Source organism: Sphaeramia orbicularis, chromosome 17, assembly GCF_902148855.1.
Source record: "Sphaeramia orbicularis chromosome 17, fSphaOr1.1, whole genome shotgun sequence".
Lineage (NCBI taxonomy): Eukaryota > Metazoa > Chordata > Actinopteri > Kurtiformes > Apogonidae > Sphaeramia > Sphaeramia orbicularis.
In genome coordinates, this window is record NC_043973.1 from 28,438,021 (window position 1) to 28,465,547 (window position 27,527).

At 39.3% G+C, this 27,527-nt stretch overlaps 1 protein-coding gene across 7 annotated transcripts in view; it reads left to right on the forward strand.

The window, feature by feature from the left end:
* greb1l (GREB1 like retinoic acid receptor coactivator) overlaps positions 1-27,527 on the forward strand; it is a 42,282-nt gene that overhangs the window by 2,311 nt on the left and 12,444 nt on the right. For 2 of the 7 annotated variants that reach the window (XM_030161211.1, XM_030161213.1), the window contains exons 2-18: positions 15,599-15,707; positions 18,469-18,628; positions 19,108-19,281; positions 19,442-19,618; positions 19,784-19,960; positions 20,101-20,223; positions 21,193-21,315; positions 22,763-22,900; positions 23,012-23,137; positions 23,643-23,780; positions 24,011-24,187; positions 24,443-24,742; positions 24,829-24,975; positions 25,319-25,453; positions 25,947-26,147; positions 26,325-26,505; positions 27,012-27,201. In XM_030161211.1, coding sequence (XP_030017071.1) covers positions 18,472-18,628; positions 19,108-19,281; positions 19,442-19,618; positions 19,784-19,960; positions 20,101-20,223; positions 21,193-21,315; positions 22,763-22,900; positions 23,012-23,137; positions 23,643-23,780; positions 24,011-24,187; positions 24,443-24,742; positions 24,829-24,975; positions 25,319-25,453; positions 25,947-26,147; positions 26,325-26,505; positions 27,012-27,201 — 2,664 coding nt within the window. In that variant the 5' untranslated portion in view covers positions 15,599-15,707; positions 18,469-18,471. Of the gene's footprint in view, positions 1-13,344; positions 13,521-15,598; positions 15,708-18,468; positions 18,629-19,107; positions 19,282-19,441; positions 19,619-19,783; positions 19,961-20,100; positions 20,224-21,192; positions 21,316-22,762; positions 22,901-23,011; positions 23,138-23,642; positions 23,781-24,010; positions 24,188-24,442; positions 24,743-24,828; positions 24,976-25,318; positions 25,454-25,946; positions 26,148-26,324; positions 26,506-27,011; positions 27,202-27,527 lie in introns of those variants that run through there. The other 5 variants (XM_030161216.1, XM_030161218.1, XM_030161212.1 and 2 more) reach the window with 4 other exon arrangements.

The following is a 27,527-nucleotide window of genomic DNA, read 5'->3' on the forward strand; positions in this document are numbered from 1 at the left end:
AATATGTACATTCGTTACCAAAAAAACAAAAAACACTAAAAAGTGTACATCTATTCTCACTCTCATTATGGCTCCTGCCCATTCAACCTCAAATGACCCCAAATTTAAGTAATAAGGTATATTTCTAACATGCGCCAAAAACTGTTTTGTAAACCTTTGTCATTTTTTGGCTCCAGTGTCATTATTATTATTACTATTTTGACAAAGCTCGCTGTCATTTTTACTGGAGAAGACCTGCTGTGAGGCAAAAAGATTTTCCAAAAATGCAACATGACATTTCTTACATCCATTTGGGAATGATTGTCACCAGGGCAACAGATTGATTTATTTCCTCTCATTATTCTCTCCCTCTCATTTTGCACAGACTAGCTTTCTCCTTTGGCTTTTCTTAATGCCTTTTTCTTTGCTCATTTGGTGCTTTGTACTTTGTCATTTATACATTTGAAACTCATTTTTATCCACACACCTTCTAATTATTGTTCTCTGTTATGACAAACAAGGATGTGATGGATCACTTGTATTTCTCTATGGTGTCATAACTAAAACACATAGCCAACATAACAATTGATTACCAATCCAGTCAGAAGTGCAAAGGTTTGGGTTTCTCCTATAGCCTCTGCCAGCACCAAAAACATATTATTTAAAATATTGATCACTGGAAGAATCTTTCACATGAAACACCCTCACAGATCATTTGTACAACCAATTTGGATCATAAGAGCACCACTGGGACAGGTCAGGCTTGTAGGCAGATGCATCTTTTGATCCTTTCATATGGACGTCTTAGTGACCGTGGGCTTTCCTGATCCTGAGTACAGATGGTCTAGAGGAAAAAATCCCAACTAAATAGATCAGTGCTAGTGTTTCACACCTTTTTGACTACAATGTGACAGGGTCCAGAAAACAGGTGGTCCTCAAAATAGTGAGAGGGGGTGTCAGGACCCTCTTTCAATATTTTCTTTGTGGCCCCTGTTTATATTGACACGAAGAGATGTCTGCATGTGGCATGTCAAAAAAATCACTCACAGCTAAATGGTAACAAAAACAACTTTCCATGGTTGAACTAAATCTTGTTTAAAACAAATGCACATTTGTTTACTTTAGGAAAATGTTTTCATTGCTTTAGGAGGAACAGACTGCTCAGTTTTCAGCTTTCAGTTAAGAAATGTTGGGTCGTCAGAGTTGGTGTAGCTAATTATTACAGCTAAATAACTTTGTATATGAGATAATAACAACGCTCTTCTCAGCCTGTTTCAACAGTCATTAATAGGAAACATCTGAATACTATCAGGAGAGCAAAATGTGTTCTGTGTGGGTGATTGTAGATTTCAAAACTGTCCTTTTTACGAAGGGTCAAGAATGCCAAGAACATTGTGTTCACTGGATGTGTCCGAGTCAAAATAACAGAGAGAAAAATATTTAAAGACTGTAATGGCAATGGCAGGGTTGCATATTTTTCTTTTGGTTAGTGGGAAGTCTGTAGAAGATGTGTATGATTTAATGTGGATAAAAGTAGTATTTTTGGGCTACTTTTCTGTGATTTAGTGTCTGTCTTGAACAGTTTATTTAGTAACCTTCAAGCATCTGTTGCCAGAAATATTCATATTCCAAATGTTTTGTCTATGGCTTCAGGCAACCAGAATGAAACCAGATGTCGTTACCTTACAAATGACCAAACCTTTCTTCAAAAATGCAGCATGAAAGAAGAGGGAGGGAGGCAAAGAAAAGATAAGGTCTTTTGAGTGTGGTTGAGGAGGGGAAGGGATGGGAGATGAGGTTAAAACAGATGTAGGAGTGACGAAGAACGAAACAAGGCAGCTGGATTTTAGACAGCAAGTGAGAGATACAGGGGAGTGTTTTTATTTATCCAAGCCTGACATTATCACCAAGCAGTTTGTTTCATGAACATTAGGGTGAATGTAGTTCATTATGAACAGGATGTGAACTCAACTGTATTTACTGTATGAAGGTGTATGACACGCTCAACAATTGGATCATTAAAGCCAGTCTCACAAAGGCTTGTGCCCCTCCCCCGGCTGAAAGGAGATGTCAAAGGTCTGTGACCTCTTCCATTTATGTGCATTGATCCCTCTGTTGGGGGTGGGGATTCATCCTGAAAGCCCCCTCATCAGCTGTTATATCTTAGTTTCACCTGCAGGAAGTGGAACATGTAATGGAACATGTATAATATTTACATTTTCTTGCCTCAGTTTTTTTTTTTTAGCCCGTTTTCTTTTTGCAATTATCCACTTGATCAATTAGCTTATTGAGATGGATAACTGGAAATATTTGTATTAGGCTAATCATTTTATCACTGTATAACTGGGGAGTTTTAAAAATATATATATTTTACACTTTAGTACTATGTATTATTTCAGCTCCTCTTGCAAAGTCTAGTTTCAGGTTTTTATGCATTTGGAAACAAATGCATCTAAACAGTAAAGAACATTAATTTATGCTACTAAGTTTCTTTCTAAATAAGCAACAGACTTGTTTTTATGCACAAGGACTTGAGATATAGTGAATTTGGATAGGACATGCATTTCTATGTCTGTATATAAATACCTCAAATTTAAAATTTTTTAATCAAAAGCGCTCTCTGATAGTCTTTCCCTTGAATTCATTTCTGATATCTATTCTGCAGAGACCTGTTTATTTTTGTTTTTGCTGGAGTATGCCAGCTGCAGTGTTTCACGTACTCTGTCCATATTTAATCAATTTTACAGCTTTTCTGAGATCCATCAGCACACAGAGATGCTGCTTAGTTTACTGTATAAACTCAATCAGGGGGAAACTATTCTCTAATGTCTGACCATGAATTTGTGTTGTTTGGTGTGAGTCTTTTTCACACCCTGGTGTTTATGGCCTGCTTAGGAGTAAAAGGGCAAGGGAACTGTTGTGTGGATGAAATTCCACCATCCCAAAAATGCCTTAGAGCACCAGAGTGTGGCTTTTGGTGATGAATGAAAGGAACTCTGAGTTAGAATGGTTGGACACACAATACATAGGAGTACTGCCAAAAAGGCCGGCCAGAACGTCCTGCTCCCTGTTGTAAGGGAGGCTCTGGGTATGTGTATACATTTATGCATCAATGAAAATGACTGGCGGATGACACTTCCTCTTGTCGTTTTAGTTATCTCATATTCAGACATGCAGGGCAGCTTCTTATCTGTTACCACTGCATCTCCTAGCTGACCAACGGAGTGACTCTGTCATGAACCCCAGTCTTAATATATCTAAGCCCTTTGTCTGTATGAAGTTAATGGAGCTCATTACTATTTGTACAGTCTGTTAGTACAGGCACAAAGCACTCATACAGGCATCTAAATTCACTGCTAAAATTAACAGTTAAAAAGTTCAGAATTGGCCCACCTTTTTCTGTTTTCCCATCCCCAGATCAAAGCTGGAATAGTTCCCTGACAGAAATAAATGAATCTTATCTGAAGTTGCCCCCAAGTCATTCATCAGGAAGCGTGTCCGGAGCCAAGTCAAAGGGTCGCCATTAAGTGCAAGCCCATACATTTGTGTGTGGCTGGGGAAATGATGGCATGTCAAGGTTAAGGAAGAATTACAAGCTTCTGTTCACTCAAGTGAACTTTCACAGTTGTAATAAACAAATGACGCTACTAACCAATACATGGACATGTATCAAGCTTCACTAGCACACTCAACTCATGTCTACAGTGTTTCTCCTTTGGATTTTTTTGTGGAGAAAAGTCCAGAAGAAAAAAGTGTGCACGCAACACTGTGAAGGGTACTTAGGAATAATATATCATCATTTTTGCCATTGAAACCTGGAAAGCACCCAGCTGAGAATCCCTTCTCACACAGTACTGTTACGGAACAGTGTGTTCTCACAGGGTGTCTCTCTCCCCCCACTTCTGTACACAGATGCCAACCCAAGTGGAACAGTACCTGCAGCCAGAAATTACTGCTTGTGGTTTACATATTCTTCTTAAAGAGTACAATGTGTGCTGTGCCACTGACTGGATCATAACACAACAGTCTGAATGAAAGTTAATAGATTTTAAATTTAATCTCATCGCTCTGGCTTCGCTACAAGTGTCAGGTTTCTTTCCAAAGATAAACAATGTTTGAGCCATTCATCACAGTATCAGGTTTCCAACAATTGATGACTTGAGAAAGAACTTTTCAATCTATTTGCCATGTCAGAACTTTCCTTTATTGTTTTAGTTGTGTTGTACTTTTAATCTATACCAGCTGCAGTAGACACACACAGCATTTTCACTGCCAGATTTGATATGCTTGACAACTTCTGGGGTTTGCTTAAAATGAAGAATGCATGTTTTAGATCACAGGTGTCAAACATACAGTTCATGGGCCAAAACCGGCCCGCTAAAGGGTCCGATCCGGCCGATGGGATGAATTTGTGCACTGTAAGCCTGGATAAGTTGAGTTTACTTGAAAAATTGAGAAAAGTGGTTGCCTTAAAAAAAATTAAGTAATGATTAATGAACTTTTTAAGTACATTTAACTTACATTTAACTAAGATTTTAAGTTAAATGTGCTTAAAAAGTTCATTAATCATTACCTAATTTTTTTAGGGCAACCACTTTTCTATTTTTTTTAAGTAAACAACTTATCCAGGCTTACAGTCTCCCCCACTGAGAAAAGTAGCAAGTCAGCTAGTGGACACCTAGTTAAGAGAAAATGTCTGTGGAACAGGTCGATGAAACTGGTGGACAATAAAACAAAACAACATTTTGGGCAATAAGATAAAACACTCCTCTCATGGTTAAAACAATTGTTGATAGCCGACAGCCACTTAGAACTTTTTGATTTGTATTTTGTATGATGAGCACCGAAACTGCTATAGCAGCTCCTCTTTGACCAAAAGCACTGAGACTGGCTTGTCCAGACATGCATGGGCAGTTAACAATTTATGTGGTCAAAAGAAAAAAAGTGTGGTCATAACTAAGACTTATTAATTTAAATCCATTTAACTTAAATTTATTCACACATTTTACTGTATCTACAAATGAGTTCACTGTACTTATTATTTTCTAGTAATGTCATCAAACTTATATTTTTAAGTGCATTCTAATGCATTTTTTTAAAGTATAGTAGACAGTGTGAAATGCAAAGATTATGCTAAAGATATTAACAATCAGTGGTTTCACAATCATTTTTCTTCAGGGAACACACCATTTGGATCTCAAGTGGGTCTTGTTTAAGTATAAAAAAGTAAAACTACATGAAAATTTTTACATTTACAAACCAAAACATGAATAAATATTATAATATTGTGCCTGTTACTAAATATTTTGTGTATTTGTAGATCCACTGTGATCTGTAAGTTGTAATGCACATGAATATATAATAACCCGAGGCATAATACTCTTAAATTGGCGCGTAGTTTTCTTAAGAATTTTCAGATTCTTCGTATTTGTTCATGTAATGTTCAAGTACAGTTTATTGTGTAAACATTTTCATATTGGAATTTAACTTTTTTCACTCCAAAACAGAGAAAACTTTGACATTGATGTTCTTATCTTATTATTAGTGTCAGTATTTTAATGGTCCGGCCCACTTGAGATCATTTTATGCTGTATGTTACCCCTGAACTAAAATGAGTTTGACACCCCTGTTTTAGATCATTATTTGATTGTGAGACAGAGACAAATAAATCAGATGGATAACATGTCAAAGAATAAACATTTATTTCCCCACATAATCTCAAAGGCAAAGAAATACAGAAAAAAAGGAGTCATTATGAAGGAAAAAAACAAAACAAAACTACACAACCCTGATCAAACATTCACTGCCATTCATTGCTTCCATATCACATACTTAGAATCACATGCAAAATTTATTTTCACCTTGAAAATATATTGTAACACTTTGGTAAATGTAAAGTCTGTGTCATGTAACCCCTGTACATTGCATTTGGGAGAACTTCAGTGTTTTTTTTTTTTTTTACATAATTTAGATAATATGCAGTATGTTGTTCAAATGATATCCAAATAGAAATTTTAATGTGCCAATCTGTATAAACTGGCACACATTTATGTATGATTAATAATCTGTAAGTGGGATTTATTTCACATTAGTCATGTTATTTGTTATTTTCTCAATGCACTGTGATAAATATATGGTTACAGTGTCTTGCATTTGGCTGTGTGAAGCTATCTTGCAGTATTGCGTATTACGTTTTGTTGTTTTTAAGGGGCAGGATGCGTGCTAACAACAGCTGGAAATACTCAGACTTGTAGCCAGATATCACACACATCACCATAGCAGCATCTGTGCCTTTGCCCACCCCCCCCCACCCCCCCCACACACACACAAACACACACACAACACAAAACACTATCCCAAACATGACATTCACCATCATCCTCTCTCTGTTTCTGTTCATATTGTAACACAAGGTCACTGTGTGTTGATGCTGCCAGGGTTTGTGGGGGAGAGTGCTGTCTGTAGCAGAACGCTTTTCCATAGGCTGTCACAGGTTGTCCAAGGCTACGGTGACCAAGACCTGGCCCTCTGCTGTGAGGACTCAATGTTCCTCTGTGGCAGCGAGGTCATACTCTCCCTCATGCTTTTTTAATACTCTCTGTGTGGACTCACACATTTGCAGCTCAAAAACAGCAAGAAAAAAGCCTGACAAACAGTACTCAGTAAAGCTTTCTAATATACCATCATTTACTCATTGACTGGGTGAACCTGGATACCAATAACAACCTAGAGCCTTATCAGGGTAACAGTATGTTATGTTTTTGTTTTGCATGTTTTACACAGTACATTTGAAGGGGCATGGAGTACAGGTGGTATGTTTAATTTTTTTTTTTTTTTTCACTTCTGCTGCTAGACCATCCTAAATGTTTTACAAATGAACTTTTAAATTGTAGGCTTTTGCAGTTATATAATTTCACAGGGTGACATTGTAATTATGATTTGATTAATTTTGCAGCTAATTGCATAGCTAATGCTTCACACAACATGTCATCTGGAGTCAGACACCTTCCTCAAAAGATAACGACAAATTAAAAGATAAGCCCGAATAGTACAGATACAACACCCTGTTCGCTAGAATGTTGCCGTCAAACAACACCAATAAATATCTCAAAGTTTATATAAACATATTGTATACTAACATGTATAGATACAGTATATCAAGGGTGTCTAACCAGAGCTTTAAGGAATCACGTTCATCATCTACTTCCTGACACCCCTGACTGTGTAAGTGTTTTCTAACCATCACATCTGCCAGTTGGTAAAATATCTCATCACTCAGTGGGATCAGGGCAGGATGAAGTGGCATCAGCCGTGAATAGGTTTACTGTCACTTTTTCTCATGAGCAAGGTTTGTGTGTGGTGTAAAGCCCACCATAAAGGCTGAGTATGCTACCATTGTCCTGAAGACAAAAAAGTCCTGCTGATGCTGTGGGTCCTGCTGCAACAAGGAGGTCTGGTGGGATTTAAGTGTGGGCCCTGTCACCGAGGGCAACCTGGTGCTTATTAATCAAGACGGTGGGGGTAAAAGGAGATGTGGCAGCCAGTGAGGGAGGTAACGGGGGTTGGGGTGCTGCTGATGCAGCAGTGATGCCTGGGGTCAGGAAGAGGGGCATGATGGACACAGCTGATCGCCCGGTAAGGAAGTTTAGAGGGAGGGAAGGGGGAGGCTCCTCCGTCAGGACATTAAGAAGCCCCTTTGTCACGGTGTCACTCAAATGGATTCAAGGTGGCTGAGAGTTTTTCAGGGAGGAAAGAAAGGAAAGGTCCTATTGTGAAGGTGGGTCTCTCTGTGGAGGCCTGATGAAAACAACAGACCTCTTTCTTATGTCCTCTCCATGAGTGCTCAGCACTGCTGCATGGTTAAATTCAGTTAGTGTGTGAACTTTTCAAGGAGTCATTCCCTGTCTTTTGTACCAGTGTCTTTTAAGTACATCCTTTTATTTGAATATAAAGGGTATATGTTAGAGGTCCAGAGACTTTAGCAAGCCCTGCATATATTGCATTTTAGGTGTATAAGAAAATATCAGTAACATGAGTGTACAATTCAATTATTTTTTTTGTACTGATGAAAATCTCACTGTTTTTATTATTTTGCAGTCACAATATATTGAATTGGAACCGTGTATCATGATATGTGTTTGACATCCAGTGATTAGAATTTAGTTAGATCTGTCGTCTATGTTTTTCCCTTAGAAAAGGAGATTTGATTTTGTGAAGTTAAACTATAACCTTGAATTTGTAATATATGTAAAAGCCACTGATACAAAACGCAGGGAATTCATTCCAACTTTTTCCTTGGAAAGGTCATAGTCAGCCAGTTGTAACATGCAGCAGTGCAGAGAACAGAAGCAAGAGGCCCACTTTTCACACTTGGACCATCTTGTTTGTATAAACACTAGCATCTAAAACATTCATATTAATTCCTTAAACATCAGTGACACAGATATCATCCCTGAAATGTGACATTAGTAGCATGTCCCCCTGTATTGCTTTAACCAACACATGATGTGGAGGCAGTGTATAGAGTGCAGCTGAGGCCAACTCCTGAATACAGAACCTGACCCCTTGCTAGTTCTGTCATCTGATAAGAGCCAATGTTTTGATAGTGTTGGCCCCCTCAACGTGATCCAGGGCTCTCCTTTTACACCCCATAACAAATAGGGCTGTCTAAACAACAGTTTATGGCCAGGACAAGGCCTGGTCAACCATCATCAAAGATCTGCTATGGGATGAGCTATGAGGTGTGGACCAGATGTTAACGGAAGCTGTGGTGATGGTAAAGAAACTGTTTCTAATGAACAGGATAAAGATATGGTCAGAATTTAAATTTTTACTGGGGAAAAGGGGAGTAATTGGTTACATTTATGTAAAGTAAACCTGTGTATGGCTCAAGTTGAGTTTTTTTTAAAGATGTCTTAATTTTGATCTTTACCTCAGAAATAGATATTTACAGCTGGAGAAGATATTAAGTTGAAAAAAAAAAAAAAGTGTTTTAACATCAAATCCTGCTGCTGCTCATGTTTTACTCTGCCTTTCCCTCACCGTGCCCTTTACCATTGACCGGTGTTTGACCACTGCCAGTGACAGTTTTACAGTATGAAATAGAACTCATTGTTGTCTTATTCAATATGGCATCCCTGAATAAGTCCATAAATGCATTAGAGTCCTGTGTGCCTCTCTGTTGTTCTGGCCTAGGTGAACTGGCGTTCAACCCGGCAGCGTTGTAAAATGTAGATTGGGTTCACTGACAGGCCTTTTCCATTTTATTACGTAGTCATGAACAGCATTGTAAACAGTCACTCGTCCTTCACTTTCAATCACTTATATCATCAGGAATAACATCTATGAAAGCACATATTTATATTTATTATCACATCGTCAAAGAGTCAAAAAGGGACACTGAGGTAAAACATTGATAAATTTTACATTTTGTGTAAAATAGAGTATAGAGTTTTTTATTGACAGTAGAAATTCTCAAAGTAAGCCCTGGGGTCAAGATTTGGAATTTAACATTTATATGATGAAACTGATAAATATTTATCAGGCTTCTTGAATGTAAAAATATGCTGAAACTCAGAATTATAATGGGTACATACTGTATCTTCTATAGGTATATAGTTACAGAATGATGATATGTTGATGATGATGATGATTCCAGCATCAACAGTTTTCTGTGTTTGCATTCCTTAAAACATATCACATAGCTATGAGTGCACTTACTGCATATAAAAATATACATTATTCATCTGTAGATACTGTAACTTCAACAATTAGCTATTTCAAATACTGAGGTGATTAGAGTTCGAGGCTGCTTTTAACAACTCTTTGTTTCCATTTGTGCTGCATCAGCTGTCTCTTTGGTAAGCTTTTGCAGTTAAATGATACCGGCCTTTGTCTGTGGCTCAGATTTAGTTTAAGGTTAAATGCCTTGCCCTTAAACTCATCCACTGGGCCAGAGTGTGTGGCAAGGTCACCACTCCAATCAACCTAGTGTTAACACAAAGGCTGCTTGTCCCCTAATGAATTAGCTCTACAGTTCCTTAGCGAGTCACAACATTACCCTCCAGCTCCTTGCAACCCTTCCCATTCCTGCTGTCCTTTCACATGCACCCCCTAGCCCCTAATTTTGAAATGAGTTTTATCACTAGACAGTAAACTTCCAGTGGCTTAATGATGATGACTTCTTCATCTGCCCAAATGCTCCTTTTGTCCAGCCCCCCTCAAGACTTAGACCCTGCCCCCGTTCCCTCTGGTCACTCCAGGCCTTAAACCCTGGTTCACCCCAGTTTATAGTTCCTTGGATAATCCCATAGAACACACACATACACACACATGCATGCGCACTCTCACACACACACATAGAGCCTCAGGCTATTCTCTCCACTGAGCACTATTCTGTCTCCTTCTCCCTCTCTTTTTCTGGGTTGCTGCCGACTTCAGCAATGGCATTCAGCTGGAATGTTTGCCTTTGTTTGTGTGTCCCACTGGAAAGGCTTAAATGACCTTAGCTCATCTGCTATCCTCACTAGCACTGATTTGCACTTCAGGGCTCAGCAGGTAGTCCTGAGGAGAGGGAGGAGGGGGCTCCAAGAAAGTTGTGGGGCTTTTATAAGGAAATTAGATGTGTGGATCTACCACCCTGATAGTAAACATCAGTGTGAGTCCTCACACCCTTGGCGTCACATAGCCCATGTAAAATGGGTGGAAAAAAGTTTAGCTGCGGGAATTTTCACATGATGGTTGTATCCTGAGTCCTTTTTTAAAATTATTATTTTGACAGCACAGTTCTGTTTTCTTATGGAAAAGTCAGATGTGGCAGTTAGCACATCAGTCATTGTACTTCCTTCTCATCTGATACTCCTCTCACATCTATTGATTTGTCAGACTAACCTCATCTGTAAAGGGACAGCAGTGTCAGAGGTAGCCACCCTGAAGTGCCAAGTTATGTTATGAGTATTCATCACTGGCCAAACGGTAGAAATGACAAGTTTAGGTGTGAATTTGCCTGCAGCTCAGTCCATTCAAACAGTCATGGGCATGGCAGCTGCTGAGTCAGCTAGGACGGAGTCATAGTATTCCTCTGGGAATCCTAAGAAAGGAAGAACCCCTCTCCCTGCCCCCTTCCAAATTTAACAGCATCAAGCCCAAGATCTCCCAGAGCCCATCTGGTCACATGACCTGTCTTTCCTCAGGTGGTAGTAGGGATACTTCCCCTTTGTCAGGGACTTTAGCAGAGGCTCAATTCAGTGGTGAAGGATGGGCTCAGGGGCGGGCAAGCATTCAATCCACACTCTTTTGTTTTTTTGCTCTTGTGTCTTTTGAGGCCAAAGAAAATCCTGGGCTTACTCATTATCTCAGTTTTAAATGGGCTGTTTAAGAGTGGTCATGTCAAAGTCAGGGGCTTAGACATAAATCACAATGACAGCTCTTTTCTCTCAGCTGAACTTGTGGTTACGCTGATATCATATCATAACAGTAGATATCACGTTTGTAATTTACACCTGATACAAACACTTAAGTCACCACTATTTTGACCAGTTCAGTTCTAAACTGATGTACTGTAAAAACACAATGACATTTACCATGTGTGGTCTAAATCAGCAACAGCCAGACAAATTTCACAGTCAAACTCAAGCCCAATGTTTAGACAAATGTGGCTGATTGAGAGAAATTAGTTGATGAGAGGACTAATGGGGGTCCTGATTGGCTCACATGGTGGTTTATAGCTGTCCCTCACAGTGAGAAAGCCCTAATATAACCATTGGAGAGGAGGTGAGAAAAGCTGCACACGAGTTGATTAAAACAACTGTTGACTGTGCCTGTGGTAATGAACTGAAACATCGGTCACATGGCTCAGAGAAGCAGAAAACCTGAATGAGAAAAAGTCACACTTCCAATTTAAGTGTAACGGCCATTTGCTATATACTGAATGTACTTATCTGCCCTTATTTTGATGTATACTTTAAGTGTACAGTTTGAGATTTGATAAAAAGATTGTAATTACAACTGACACTAAAACAAGCGTGTCCAATCCTACCTAAAGCAGTGCTAGTTAACACTGGTTTATAAGGTTAAGTACTGAGACTCTGTAAGTCTCGAGTGTATCCTTCCTGCTGTTGAGCTGTTGTGTTTGCTTAGACCTACTGTTTACCTGACAAATTCTTCCTGACTTTCCTTGACATTACTGTTTGGCCCAAAAAAAGGCTTTATTAGAGGAGGGATTTATATTGCAACATTTTTAACTGGCTTATCATTTAAATTATTCACATATGATATAAATGAGATAAATTTGGACTTGGACGACTCAAAACTATGTCCTAGTAGAGTAAACTGTCTGACAGCTGGTTGTGTTTATTGTTCAAAGGAAGAGATAATCATGGCATTTCAGTAACCCTGAACGGAGAAGGGAAAAAAAGTTAAGAATTAAATTATTGATACTTGTTTGAAAGACTCATTTTATAAAGTAGATGATGAAACTAAAGCAAAAATGAAAGCAATTTTATTAGTAGAGTTCCTCTACTAAGATGTTTCCAATGTACTGTTTCACTTAAATGTATGCCTTTTTTTTTTTTAGTTCCCATGACTGTTTCCTAAATAGTTGCTTCTTCCTATTTACTTGACATGATGAGGCAGTAATGACGTATAATCCCCAACATCTGCCAGGGCCTGTTGATTTGTGGTGCATATCCGTTTATTTATTTTGACCAGATGAGCTTCTGGTATTTATAGCGGGAGTAAAAGCCCAGTGAGGGGTCAATCCCAGGCAAGGCTATGAAGACAAAATGCTCGAGCTGACCTGACATTCTTGTTCCCATTTTGCTGGGGATGGATTCTGTTGTCTCTGAATTGGCCCCAATAAAAAAGACGGGTGTGGCAGCGAGACAACGGATTGAGCTTGAACTGAGAAGAGTAAAAGAAGTTTCATAATTTCATTATTTCTTTGTTTTTTGGGGGTTTTTTTAAAAGAAAAATGAAAATTTCCAAAGTGCCCACAGCGGAAGTTTTAGCGTGCTGGGGGTCACGCGTGGCAGGGCGCTGTGGCTGTGTGGCAGTGGGGAGATGAGGGTTCGCTCTTTGTTTCCCCCCACAGCTCTGCAGGCCTCCAAGAGCATCTGTCACCACAGGGGGTCAGCAGGGCCAAGATGAATGAGCCCCCGATGGATTCCCTCCCTCCTTGGCAAATGGCACAGGACAGAGGAGGGCATAGGGGATGAGGGGGAGGGGTCTCTGTGTATGTGTTTGTTTGCATGGGAGTGAGAGAGAAAGCCAGGGCGAGCAAGAGAGAGGCTGGGCTTCTGATGCACTGAGAGAGCCAGTTGGATTCTCAGTCTTTTCTGCAGACTATCATGACAAAGGTGACTTGAGACCAGATACCAGGGAAAAATGAAACTCTGTATGCTGCCTGGATATTTTTCCGAAAAGGGATATATTGTCTAAAATGGAGTATCTTTGAGAGAAAAAAAAAATCCTTCATTTTGGGAATTTATAGCATTTTTATTTGGAGTTTGCGGGTTCATCTGCTGGTCGAGGAGTCATGGAAGGTACTGGAGAAGTATTTTAACCTGCTCATTATGCGTTACATGTAGCTTTCACACCAATGTAGCATTAATGAGATGGGCTCTTAGCACCTAATTTAAAAAACATAGGGAGATGTTTGTCTTTTCTTGTTAATTTCTTAATCTTGTCCCCCTTTCTTTTGTCAGCACCTCTTCACCACATCTTTTCAAATGTAAGAGTGTGCTGACCTCTTTCCCGCATTCTTACCTTTGCTATGGACCAATCGAATGTGAAAGAGTAACAATGAGGTGAAAATGATCCAGATATTCATCAATTTTTTAATTAACATTTCATTTACAGTAAGTTTGATAACTGATGTAAATATGAAAAGATAACTCAGCTGGGGTTTTTACAACACAATTGCATTATATTGGATTAACACTTTTCTTTTTTTTCATTTTTATTTAATTTATTTTTTGTTGAATTAAGGCAAGTTTAACCAGTATCTTAATGTTGAGTGTGTTGCTTTTTACATATAATGTATATGTGTTCAAATAGTTTCTTCCCATGTCTTTGGAAATGCTTTAGTTTGACTTAAAACCTCTGCTTAATTGAGAGTGTGATCCATCTAGATCAAAGGGGGTGGTTTAATCCTGCTTTTCTGTCTCTGTGGTAAATACTGGAACGTAATTATACAGATGACAAAAGAAAGGCTGGTGAGAGGGAGAAACAGCTAAAGTAACAAGAAAATCAAAATGTGTATAAGCCAAATTTGGCTACCCAGGGATTGAAAATTTACAGCATTGCCGACCAGAAAGTTTCATATTTTGCAGTCTTATATGTGCAGTAGTGATAACAATTTACATTTACAATCTTACACTTAAAAAACGAGACCTGTGCACCTCACGCTTGATTTCTATTTCCCTGCCTTATCTTTATCTCAGGAGCCATCTACGTCTCCCTCTGTGTCATCTACCTCACAAATAGATAAGCATCAAAATATTTGAAAACTTGCTGTTCTTTAGGTAATTATCAAAGTGTCACACTCCTGGTTCAAATGCATATATGCTTTGTGGAAATGGAGGACATCTTCAGTTCTGTGGTGCTTTCTGATGTAATTTTTTACTGATCTTGTAAGAAATTCACCACCAGCTAGTCACTGCTCAGGAGCCAAATTGTTGATTGTTGGGGTCTTGACTTTTTTTTTTTTTTTTTTTTTTTTTTTAACTCTTTAGTTCGATAATGATAAGCTGTATCAACTTGGCTAATCATTAACACAATAGGTTACAGTGTGGTCAATAAATACAAGTTGAACCAGCTTGTGTACACTTGCTATTTGAAGGGTTGGACTCCGGACCAGCCAACCGTTTACAGAGCAGCACCACACAGTCAGAAGTGATGATGGGGTAGATTGGGACAGTCAGTGTTTTGAGGGGAACTTTGCATCTCTTATATCAGACCCAAGTGGCCAAACAATACTTTATCAAAGGGTCAAAGTAAGTGACAAATCCATTCAGAGTATCATGACTGTGTGTAGTGAGGCAAGTGCTAACTAAAACACCCATTTGTGTTTTATGAAAATAGCCCCAGGGCCCATGGTATCACATAACACCTTTGTAGGCCTATAATAGTGACTGCATATGTCACAGTTTGAGTCCCTCTTAATGTTTGAGTGCACCCATTCATTTTATCAAAGCATGTTCAGTGACATGTTGTATCCATCCTACAAATTAAACATCAAATTGCCAATGGTCAAATATTTCACTTGCTTAAAAATTACTGTATTTATAATATATGTATTAATTACCTGAATTAGCTTTAATCTATTTTTTTTTTTTTTTTTTTACGTTTCAGTAGAATGAAATGAATATGCTATTGCCTTTTTATGTTTTTTTTTTCTCTAGTAAAGATTTTCTTTCAGTCTTTTTGAATTTTTAAGTAGGTGAATCAAGAATTAAGACAATCACTGAGCTGTAACATTGACAGCACAGACAAACCCTTACTAAAATGTATAACAGCATATATCTTTGGAGTCTTTTTTTTTTCTTTTTTTGAGTGTGTTTCATCACGTCATGAACACTGACTTTGTGAACTAATCAGATATCTCTTTTCTTTCCCCCAGGTCTCAAAGCACTGCGGTAAATGTCCTTGCTGAAAGTTTCTGAGTGGTAGTGACCCAGCATGTAGCAGAGGTGAACAAGTCCCTTCACGCCTGGGAACAATCTGACAACGTAGGACTCCTTATTTTTATGCAATGCTAATGTTAATGTAACTGTTATGGTCAAATTGCACTCAGAGTCTGCTAGTCATTCAGCTGAATGCCCTGTTCTCATATTTTCTCCCCCTTGGTCTGCTCAGATATACTGAGTGGAGATTAGACCAGCTTATTTTGACCTGGGGTCACATTCATGCAATCTGTTGAAGCCACCCAGATGCTGAGGAGTGGCCTTAACTGAACAACTGACTGGCCGAGAGGCAGTGTTAAAGTCACCACTCACTCATATTAAGCCCCTTTTTGAGCCATGGGTTTGTGAACATTAAACAGTTTCTCCCCAGTAGAGTCACTTTGTTGTGTTTGACCATCCATCAAGTAAGATGATGCTCCTGACTCACCTTAAACCCCCCCACTGCCACTTCATCTGACCTTAGCAACCACCTGAGTCACACCTCAGAAACATCCGTTAAGCAAGCTCTGCTACAGTCACATTTTGTTTTACGTTGTGCAGGTGAGAAAAGGTCATTCCCTGTATTCACTCCCGGTCTGTGTGAGGTTAATGACAAATCTGTCCGCTGAGGCTTGAGGGTCGGCCAGCCAAAGAGGTCTCCGGAGCCACTTTGACTTCACAATCGAACAGTCAGCGGCTGCTTAAAATCGCCCTCGGGCGCTCCCTTCTTTTTTTTTTCCGCTCTGTCTTTGTTTGTCTGTGCAGCCGCCTTCCTCCATCAGTTAAGCAAGATATACTGTAGCTTCATTCAGTTAAGCTGCTTATCTCTTTGACTGCATAGTCAGGCACTGTTAATCTTGTCTTTTGTCTGGGTTGGTCAGATTCCTCCCCAGGAAGGTTGTTAGGTAAACATTAGATCTAGAACCTGTCCAGGCGTGGGCAAAATGAGACCTGGGAGGAGGAAAAAGCCAGCTCCAACTTGATTCCCACCCTGACCATTATTGACAAAATAAAACGGTTCAGAGTTTCCGTGTGGCCAGTATATCCAGTTGATTTACTAAGTAACTTATTCAGTAGGGAGCGTAAAGCTAAGCCTGTGTAATTTCAGTTTTCTATTTCACTCAGTGAATTTTCATTCATAAAATTTTCATTCATCATTTAAGGATTCCTCCAATAAAAGAGCATAAAATAGTACATGCAATACACATAAAAATCAGAGGCTAATGGAAAAAAAGTTTTTAAAATCCCATATATAGCAGATAACCTTGTCATGTCAGTTCTTCAGCAGCTGCGCCAGATCTTCCTGAGTTACAGGTCTGCATTCTTCTGAAAGCTGAAGTCTTCAGCCTGCGCCTTAGCTTTGCAAGGACAAAAACAGGAGACATTTCAGGCCAAGCTCATGTGTCAAAGAAGCGGCCAAAATATTATTATTTCAACATTAAATCCTACACAGTGGAATACCCTTCATTTTCTGGCTTGGAGTTAAAAACAGATTTGCTGACATGTTTTTACAAACTGAAAAATGGGAGTTTTGGAAGGCACTTCCATCATGCGATAAAAGGGAACAGTTATGCTGAGTAAGGCAGCTGCTTTTTCACCTCCTTTGGAGAGCTCTCTGGCTTTCTCTCCCTGCCTTTATTTCTCTCCTCTGTCTGTTTCCTTGCTCTTTCTTTGAGGCCACATGCTTGGCCCTCTGTCCAGCTGCCACCTGCCACCAGTGAGCCAGCCAAAGCCAGGCCCACGGAGCCGACCCCGGCAGATGTCCCAGAGTGGACACTGGGGTGGAGGGGGCACGGGGGCCGAGCAGGCAGAGTGACACAAACAGACAGAAAAAGAAAGGAAGCAAAAATGGAAAGAAGCCTTTGGCCTTGGCCATTATGTTAGGACCATGTGTCTGCTGAGTATATGTTGAGTGCATGAGCCTCTACAAAAGCCCTATAAAATACATGTTGCCTTATTCACCAGAAACGACAACAAACATAATAGCTCAACTTATGCTGCCATCTTTTTTTTCAGCATTTGTAGCTTTGAAACAGTTGTTCACTAAAAGCAACAACATACACCAGATTGATAGAGGGCTCTTGAACTGACTTTTGCCAGCATAACACATCCCATCAAAAGCTGCTCTTATTCCAATTGTCTATTATGTTCAAAGCAATAATACTTGACATTTCTGTTTTAAAATTTAAAAAATTACCTTTATTATTTATTATGTGTACTTGCAATCATAGATTATATTACATATTTCCAACAATAGTTAGTTAGAAAAATCTATAATCTTGTTCTATTCTTTTAGTTGCTTGCCAATAGAGTCATATCCTTGCCACTAATGTTACTGTTGTGACTTTTTCATTAGACTGAAATAGGTGAAAAAGCTTGTTTGTAAATGTGGTGTCTGCCTGAGTCACATCAGATAGTTTTTCATTGGCAGTGGTGGTGAGCAACTCCCAAGCTCCCACACTATTTTGCATTCACTCTTATTATTTTATTACATAGCGGCACAAATTCCTTACTACTTGATTAAATACAAAATACAAGATAGAATGCAAAATGTAATGATTTATTGTCGCCCTCATGCTAGTTTGAGTGTAAACTGATTTATATATGAGGCCTTATATATGTGAGATACATATAGCTCACTTCATGAATTAAAAACACATTAGCTTTCACTGACATGATCATCAGTAAGACAACAAAAATCTTCCGGTTCAGACAGACAGATCTAGCTTTTCCTCTGTTTGAACGTAAAGGCACTGACATCAGATGAAAACAGTCGTGGCTGTGCATCTTCGATAATTGTGCTGCTCTTTCTTTTTCGCTCCAACAGACAATGGGGAATTCATACGCCGGGCAGCTGAAATCTGCCCGATTTGAAGAGGCTCTCCATAACTCTATTGAGGCATCGCTGCGCTCGAGCAATGGAGATCCACAGCCCATCTTCACACAGCTTTACCTTGAGCCAGAGCCGTATCCTGGTAACATGGAAGGTAAGGTCATTCAAGTAAACTGAAAAACAGAGTTAAAGACTATAGCTGATGTTGGAAGATTATATGAAAAGGTTTTTAAAAATGCTGACATTCTGATTTTCGCGCCTTGTCACAAACATCTAATTTAGACACAATATGAAAGTGCTATGTTTTACATGGTAAATGGTAAGAAACATCATCGACTTTAGGAAGATAGAGCTGTGGTAAATGTGTTACTCAAAGTGTCAGTTAATGCTGGGAGGCTTCATTTTACCAGCCAGTGTGAATTGAATGCTCCCCTGTAGTCACACTTAAGGCTTCTCTTTCTGTTACTTTATTTTCAGCTTTACCAATTATACACTGCCACACTTTCCCCATGTTGAGGATCAACATAAGCAGTGGAAAAGGAAACAGATAATGAAATGATGTGGAAATATATGTTAAATAAGTGTGTATTCCCATCCCACTAATCCTTTCCCATCATGTGATGTGTCCTTTAGACATGAAACCCAAAGCTCACCTCCATGGTGGAGAGCTGCCAGGCCATGACCTGTTAAATGGCCACTCTTCCAATGATATGGAGGATCTAGAGGACGATGATGACTCAGACACCAGCAGCCCTCCTCTTCCTTACTTACATACCTCTCCACCAGATGGCTGCTGCACACTGGACGGTAACAACCACAATCACCTGCCTTATTGAGGCACTCTCAAATCTAAGCTGTTTTCTTGTTAATGGAAAAAATAAAATAACTCATGCAATGAAAAACTCATCTTGAGCCTATTGTTAATGACTGTTTCTTCCTTTGACTGAAAAACAACCTTCCTCCACAGGGTTCTGTCAGGCCGGCAAGGACCTCCGCTTGGTCTCCATAGCAACAGAGTCCATTGAAGTCCCAGCAGGCTTTGAGTTGGTCGGCGCCAAGTCCCCCAGCGTCCCTGAGCACATCCTGGTGTGTGCTGTGGACCGCCGCTTTTTGCCCGATGAGAATGGGAAAAATGCACTTTTAGGTCAGTCTGATCCTAGAGTCTGTGATAAGAGTGGAGCAGACAGATAGCAATCAGCATCATTACAAGATAAAGATACACTACTCTCATGAAGATCAGTAGCTTCTACAGAGTTGGCTGTTTCTGTTCTCGCTGTGTTTTTGCTAATTTTTATTACATTACCTCTAGGTTTTTCAGGAAATTGTGTCGGCTGTGGAGAGAAGGGTTTCAGATACTTCACTGAGTTTTCTAACCACATCAATCTGAAGTTATCCACTCAGCCCAAAAAGCAGAAGCACTTAAAATACTACCTGGTGAAGAATTCTCAGGGTGCTCTGTGCAAAGGACCCCTAATCTGCTGGAAAGGTAAAAACACTCACTGCAATTCTACTTTTTTTTTTTTTTTTTAATTTGCAATGTACTGGATTATTCCCTGAAGATCTTGTCTTTTACATTCTGTTTAACATGTGTTGTTAACATTTTAATTCCTCCTATGTGTTTTTCAGACTGTAAAACCCGACAGTTCTCCAGCAGTGTGTCAACATCCAAACCCAGCTCGGCCTCCTCTCTCAGCAGTAAAGAAAATGGAGGCGTCAGTGGACACAGCCCATCTCCTTATTCACTCTCAGGTGAGACTGCGCATACACACACTATATTGTTCCACAAAAAAAGTGTTGTTTGACTAAAGATGTGACACTATGTAGAAAGTATTGTCTACTTAACCACAAACACGATCCATAAAGAATCTGTCTCATCAAAAAAATTATATTAAGTTATCTATCTCATGACTGCTGGGCAATATGGCTAAAAATTTTTATCACACTACAGATTTTTACACTGGTTGACATAGGTAATTATTACAATATATGTCATTATTTCTTTCCGGTGGAAAGGTTAAATTATTTGCAAAAGATGATGACAAAATAGTATTTTTTTGATTCAGTGCTTTTGTTAATTTATTTTATTTGAAAACCAAAGTAGCATGCATTCTTAGCAGTTATTGAATGAAATCACTCTTCTTTATGCCCAGAACATGGCAAATGCTTCATTACATTTTAGAAATCTAGAGGTAGTACATATAATATAATAGTACTGAACAGAATATGGAGGAGTAAAATGAAGTAAAACAACAATATATTAAAATGTTGTGCTTTATTTGACAGTGTAAAGAAGGTTAAGGTGGACATGAAAATAAAATAGGGATTATTGTTCAAATTATTTCACGTAAAACATTAAAAACAATCAAACCTAATAAGGCCTTGGTTGTTTTTGAGGTAAAACCTTCACTTTTTTGTCATATGACTATGAGATACTACTTCTCATGGAGAGGTTACTCTTCTGTCACAACAAGAGCACCTCATCTTTGATTGAAAACGAGCTCCTGGTCCAATGCTATTGATTTGTCCTGAACCTGAAAGCTGCCTGTCAGCAGTACTCTGTGTGATAGGCAGCCCTGTTGCGAGACTTCATGTTGGCTAAAACCATACCTCATACGTTCCTGAATGCGACCTTCAAATACGTCCTGCTCCCAGAGAGGCTGATAATACACAATTAGAAAGCCTCATTATTGAATGGCCATCTGTTGTTTGTCCTGTCAGATTCTCCACCTACCAGAACAACACAAGCGTCTTCAGTGTTTTTCAGCAGCCAGGACCTCAGTAGAGACAGCAGTTTCATCAAACCTCTGACCTCTACACCTGGAAACAAGACTCTACCAATAGGTAAAGTTATCAGTCTGTCAGTACACTAGTCTTCTCATAGGGTTTTTCCAAGTCAATTGGCTTGTCAATTTATTTCCATTCCTCTACAATAAGAAAATGAATGCCCTAATTGCATTTGCCTTGACACTGATAAGGATCTTAGATGTACTTTTTGTCTGTATGTGGCACTTAAATGGCCTTGACCTGATGCTGAAACAGCTTGCTAAGCTACAGGTTTTTTTTATGTTGTTCAGCTAAAAGGCAGATGAAGCTGTGACTGACTGGCCTCGAGATTACTTCAGGCTGTTTAGACGCAAACACACAAACACACAGAGCATGTCCACGGAGGCACGTGTGGCTGTGTGTACTTGTATTACACACCAATCAATACAGAAGGATGGAATGCTGTAATGACTTTTTAAGGTCTTGCTATGCATTGGCCTCTTTACAAGGTTGTGATATTGACAAGCAAAGGCTACAGATACCAATCAATGTTTTAGTGTATTGCAGACACAGTGAATATGAGATACCAAAATGTCCAGTCTGATCATTTAAATGGATGTGTATCTATAGGAAATCAATCAGCCTCTGTTAGTACTGACTTATTTAAGGTATCGCCTGGTCTCAGTAGACACTTTCAGAAGATAGTTTACTCACAAGAGCAGTGTGATAAATACATTTATTATAATATAGATCATTTTCTCTGAATTCAACGAATAATTAGCAGATTTAAAATGACCGCCTGTTTCTTTGTTCTGAATTCTATACTTGAGTATTGTTTTGTATTGTATATTTCCCTCCTATTTTTATTTTTCTCCATTTATTTAGAACCTTTGTGCATATTTTCAAAGAAGCATGTAACAAAATATAAATTGTAAGGCATAAACACCACGTTAAATGTACTGTTACAAGCAAAATAAATATGGACCTAAAATGAGGAGAATCAAAATGATCCCAACCAAATATTTAACACCTTTTGATAACAGGAAATCTTTGAATTCTAGTTAATATTGAAATATAAAATGCCAAATGTAAAGGTGAAGCACCTTCCAGGATATATTATAGCAACAAAACAACAATCACAATATAAATACATAAAATATGAAAAAAACAAAAACATTGCCTGTACCATTTGTACAATGGCAAAGCGCTGTCCACATGACAAAAAATATTGCCATAATCAGTGTGGTTTGTGAACAGAAGCCATAAACAGAATATAGCTAGTATTAAATATTTTTCAGCCATCACATGATATTCTGTACGCTGTATACCTTCATACAACATATACCTCTTACATATTTACATCTCCTCTGTGTATTACCCGTAATCATGTTTTCCCCACAGTCACTGGGTAGATATACTAGTTTACATGGTGCACAGTTAATAGTTAAATGGTACTTGTTCCAGTAACTAATATATAGTCTTTCTTAATGTGCCTGCTAATATGCGCTTGTGCGTTTTTCTTCAGTACCCACAGCTTTGAGGGTGAATGGCCCGACTAATGGCCTGAGTGTTGATGGTCATTCTCCGTTACTGAGCCCCTCCCAAGTATCATTAGGGCCTCAAGGTCAGGGGTATCGTACCTCTGATTTAGGAGACAGCACTGGTAAGATTTTCTGTGGCTTAAACCGATGTTGCAGCAACTTGTAAATGTAACACAATCATATTTTTTCACCCTATTCTGTATTTTAAATTGATTTCTGTTTCTGCTCTTCAGTGTCCTCTGCCATGAGCAATGGTCCTCCAAAGAAACGTCATCGCAGCTGGCATCCCAGCCCACTGGTTCCTGTTCCACCAACAGTTGTCCCGGTGCCTGCCTTCCATCCGACAGTTTATTCTCCAGGTCAGTTTCTGAATTCAGCATGTCTTCAATGTGAGTCAGAGGGAGCTTTGTTATGAGTTGACCTTCTAATGTCATTTGTTTACCCTTAAGCTCATTTCATTCTGTGTGTGTGCATGTGTGTGTGTGTGTGTGTGTGTGTGTGTGTTGCTGATTGTGTTTAGTGCTGTCAACATCTCCCTCTCCTTCTGGTTTGGGGATGAATATACCACATCCTTGCTGTACTCTGATAGTTAGGGATGATTCACCCAGCATCTCCATGGTGATAGAGCTTGGCGTTGAAATGATAAAAAAAAATCACTGAAGATTTCTATCATCATGTAATTTTGGTTTAATATACTGTACTATTATCATTTAAAACGTATTCTCTGCCCTCAGTTCCTTCTTTCCAATTGCCAAATGTCTTTTACCTCAGTATATTGGAGCTATAGCTGCAAATGCTAGTTTGAGCTATAAGGGTCTTTAGTCTAATCCCATTATAAGATGTGATTTCTATGTTTTCTTCCAGGAGCTACATTAGTAGTATGCACCCCTCAGCTACCAGCAGCAGAGGTCGTCCAGCCCCAACCTGTGACCACTGGAAAGGCTGTCATTGTTCCTGACATCACGCTCAACTCTTCGAGAGTTCGCCCTGTCGTACTCATTGGTACAACATTATAAAGCATGCATCATGCTCGAAGACCTTTTGATATATTTACATCCCATGACGTTGCATTACCAGTTATACACACACTTTTATCTCCCAGAAACTGAGTTCAAAGCTTATCAGACCTCCCTTTTCTCACATAAAACACAACAAAAACAAACAGCAGTCTTTTAGCTCATAAATGTGTTAGCTGTTAAATTGTTTTTAATTTTTGTGTTTTCTTTTTCCAGGGCATGGCGCTTTACCTTATTTCTGTGGTAATGTAGTGTTGAGCCCCCTGCTGGTCAACTGCTATAAGTGCAACCAGCTGACAGCAAAAACCATGGACTCCTTGGGCCTCAGCAGCAGCCAGCTGCTCAGCGTGGAGACAATGATTTTGCTCACTTTACAATACCTTGCACGTTTAGGTAGGCAACGAACATTATTCCATAAGTCATTCATTGGTATATTTACTGCAGTGTTATCACATGCACAAGGTTTTGGGGTGGATGACCATGAGTTGCTGTTATCTTATTCAAATACAGAAACATTGATTGCAGAACAAATATTAAACTTTGGTGTTTAGTTAGTTGGACGTGAATATTCATAGACTGTATGAAGTGCACATTTCCAGAAAACTATCCATCACTAATTTGGGTTTTGGTTTTTCTTTTGTCCTGCAGGTCCAGAACAGATTCCTATGAGAGAGGAACTCGAGCAGATTGTTTTAAAGGCCATGCTGTGCTGTCCTGGGGGTCCAGCCATCTCCCCATCCCAGTTGCCCTGGTTGGCTCGGCTGGAAGCCAGTGTGTCTGGCGGCACTGTACAAGTTTTGGTCAACAATAACTCTTTGAAAGATGGCATTTCAGAGTCGCTGCGTTCTCTCAATGAAAGCACGCACCAGCAGCAGTGCCAGCCCACATATGTGGTCATTATTTGTGCCAATAAAATGGGCGGCAATGAGTTCTGTATCCTTGTTTTGGGTAAGTGGCCTTGGGTCATTTCATTATCTGAATAAATTTGCACCTTTTGAACAAACTTTACAAGATGTGTTTTCACATTAACACAGGAAAATATCAAGCTCGGACTTTAGCTGAAGGAATGTTGACAGCCATTGAGTTTCTTAAGGAAATCAGCTATGAGCTCATCACAGGGAAGGTCGTCACCATGACATCTTTCTTCAGAACCACCTCGCTTGGTGAGTTCTGCATCAAAAGTATGTTATTTATGCTTATATTCTGATAAAGAACCTTTTCCAAAAATATATAACAAATGCAACACCTTCATCAGGAAACAGTTACTAGCTAATTTTCAATTTCTTCAATCATACATAAAACACATATTAATAAACAAACTTATATGGGAGGAGACATTAATGTGAATAGGAATATGTATCATAAGATGTAATCACAACTAAATGTTGCCATGTAATTAAGAGTCATGAGTGTCCTTCTTTCTCATGTGTTACACCTATGTTATATGTTTAGTGATTATCACATATCTGTGTTATTGGTATGTCTGGATTTGTGTCCTTTTGTGACTATGGTGCTCTTCTGTAGGAGACAATCTGGACAAGCAGCTGTTGCAATACCAGCGCAGAATGAAGGGACAGGTCATCCAGCCCGTTCTGGGCGATGTGACTGACCACATCCACTCCCAGGAGGCTGCCAGCATGTCAACACAGCCAGACAGAGGTTAGACTGCTCTCCTTTTTATGCACTGTCTAAACTGAGATGACTCGTACTCTTTCTTAAAATGTACCTGTGCAAAAGAATCAATGTGTATCACCAAAACAAAAAGGGGGATATTACCTAGTTTGATGGTTTATCTAAAAAAACAACACAGATAATACTAGAAAAGCACTCGGAGAGCGCAGACCTCCGCCAAGGCAGATCAGTGCCCCCCCAATCACCACCAAAATTGAATCATTTATTCCTTATGCCAGTATCAACATTTCCTGAAATTTCCATCCTAATCCGTCCATAACTTTTTGAGTTATCTTGCACACGGACAGACAGACAGACAAAGAGACAGATAGACAGACAAACAAACCAACGCCGACAAAAACATAACCTCCTTGGTGGAGGTAAAAAACAGTGTCCATAAAGCATGTGCAAGTTGTATTAAAATAAATGCAGTACAACAAATTGATACCAACAGTATCTATCTCCCTCTTTTTCTTTGTAGTAGAGCTGTTAAGTAAGGTCTTCCAAATTTATCCAGCCCAGCTGAGAGTGGCTCGAATGCTTCTCTCTCAAGTCTGCTCCATCGCTGACTCAGGGACCCAGAACCTTAATTTGGGGCGTTTCTGTAAAGTGGACTTTGTTATATTGGTCCCGCCTTCAAATGTCCTGATGCATCAGACAGCACAGCGGATCCGACAATCAGGTATGTGTGCTCCCCATCAATTGTTTTTACCCTTTAATTAAAAAAAGTCTGCATGCTTTTGAAATTGGTAGTCACAGACGGTTTTTGTGCCTGATCTGGTAATTTCCACAACAAACACTTCAAGTTAAGCTGTGCTGCTTTATTTGTAACTTGCCCAAGTACCTTGTTCATTCATAGGAGTGCTGCTGGACCTTGGGATTGAAGATGCCTTGTCAGCCCATGAGAAATCAGTCAATTATGTGGTGTGTCTGGATGATGCCGCGCCTACTAAGATGGAGGCCTTCATGAATAAAGTCAAACAGAACCCCTACACACTGTTTGTCCTCATTCATGACGACTCCCACGTCAATCTCACAAGGTAAGATGATGCTGATAAAACAGGAAGTCCAGAGTGTGTAAGAGTTGTTTTGTTCTGTAACTGTGAGAATAATGAGATGTTATGGCTGCAAACCTAGCCTTGTCCTTTTCCATGCACTGATTAAAATGGAGGAGAAGAACAGCTGCAAATTAGTGAAAAGACAGCACAATACAATGTCTATACAGTATCTGTGACACTGAAAAATGTAGAGTCATCAGTTACCACTGATATGGATACATGTTACCACTTGATGATGTTTGACACAACAGGTACTTAATGTGTCTGTGCAGGGCTGTTTGCTATTGCTGCACATGTCAGTTGCCATGGTCTTGTTTATTCTAAGCAAAAGACTTTTCTTTGCAAGAAACAAAACAGACCACTGTACTGTTTTCCCGGATTTCTCTAGGTCATGATCCATCACACAGTGGGTTGTTGGAACGATATAGTCTCAAATCAAGTTTAGACCTTTTTTCAACAAAGTATCACAATTTCTGTTTTCTCTCCAGTGGTACAGCCGACTTTGGGACCAAAGGGGAGTTTCAGGGTTTTGCTGACCGGGTGGTGAACTGCCAAGAAGTATTAAATGCCATGAACCTGCTGGTCCTGCAAGTCAGCAGCTTCCCCTACACTATGCAGACCCGTCAGTCCCGCATAAGCCTCCACAATGAAGTTCACTGGCCCCCCACTGAAAGTCCGGTAAGTTAGTGCACAACAGAAGAAACATACATTACTCATTTTCGTTAACGTATTTATCAGAATTGGAATAATATAATGCTAGAGTGACATGCATGGAACTTACACAAGCAGGTCCCTATCAGCAGCTCGATGATATAATAGTATTAAACTAATAATGGATAATAGAATAATAATGGGTAATGGATATTAATAGTAATATATAGTTTGTTTTTTTTTAAATTTCTGACATGGTCAACATTCACAATACTTACATAACACATTTACATTTCCTTCTGTTCCCATGTTTGAAAAGAAATTGGCAGAAGTATGAACTTATATGTCCCTAC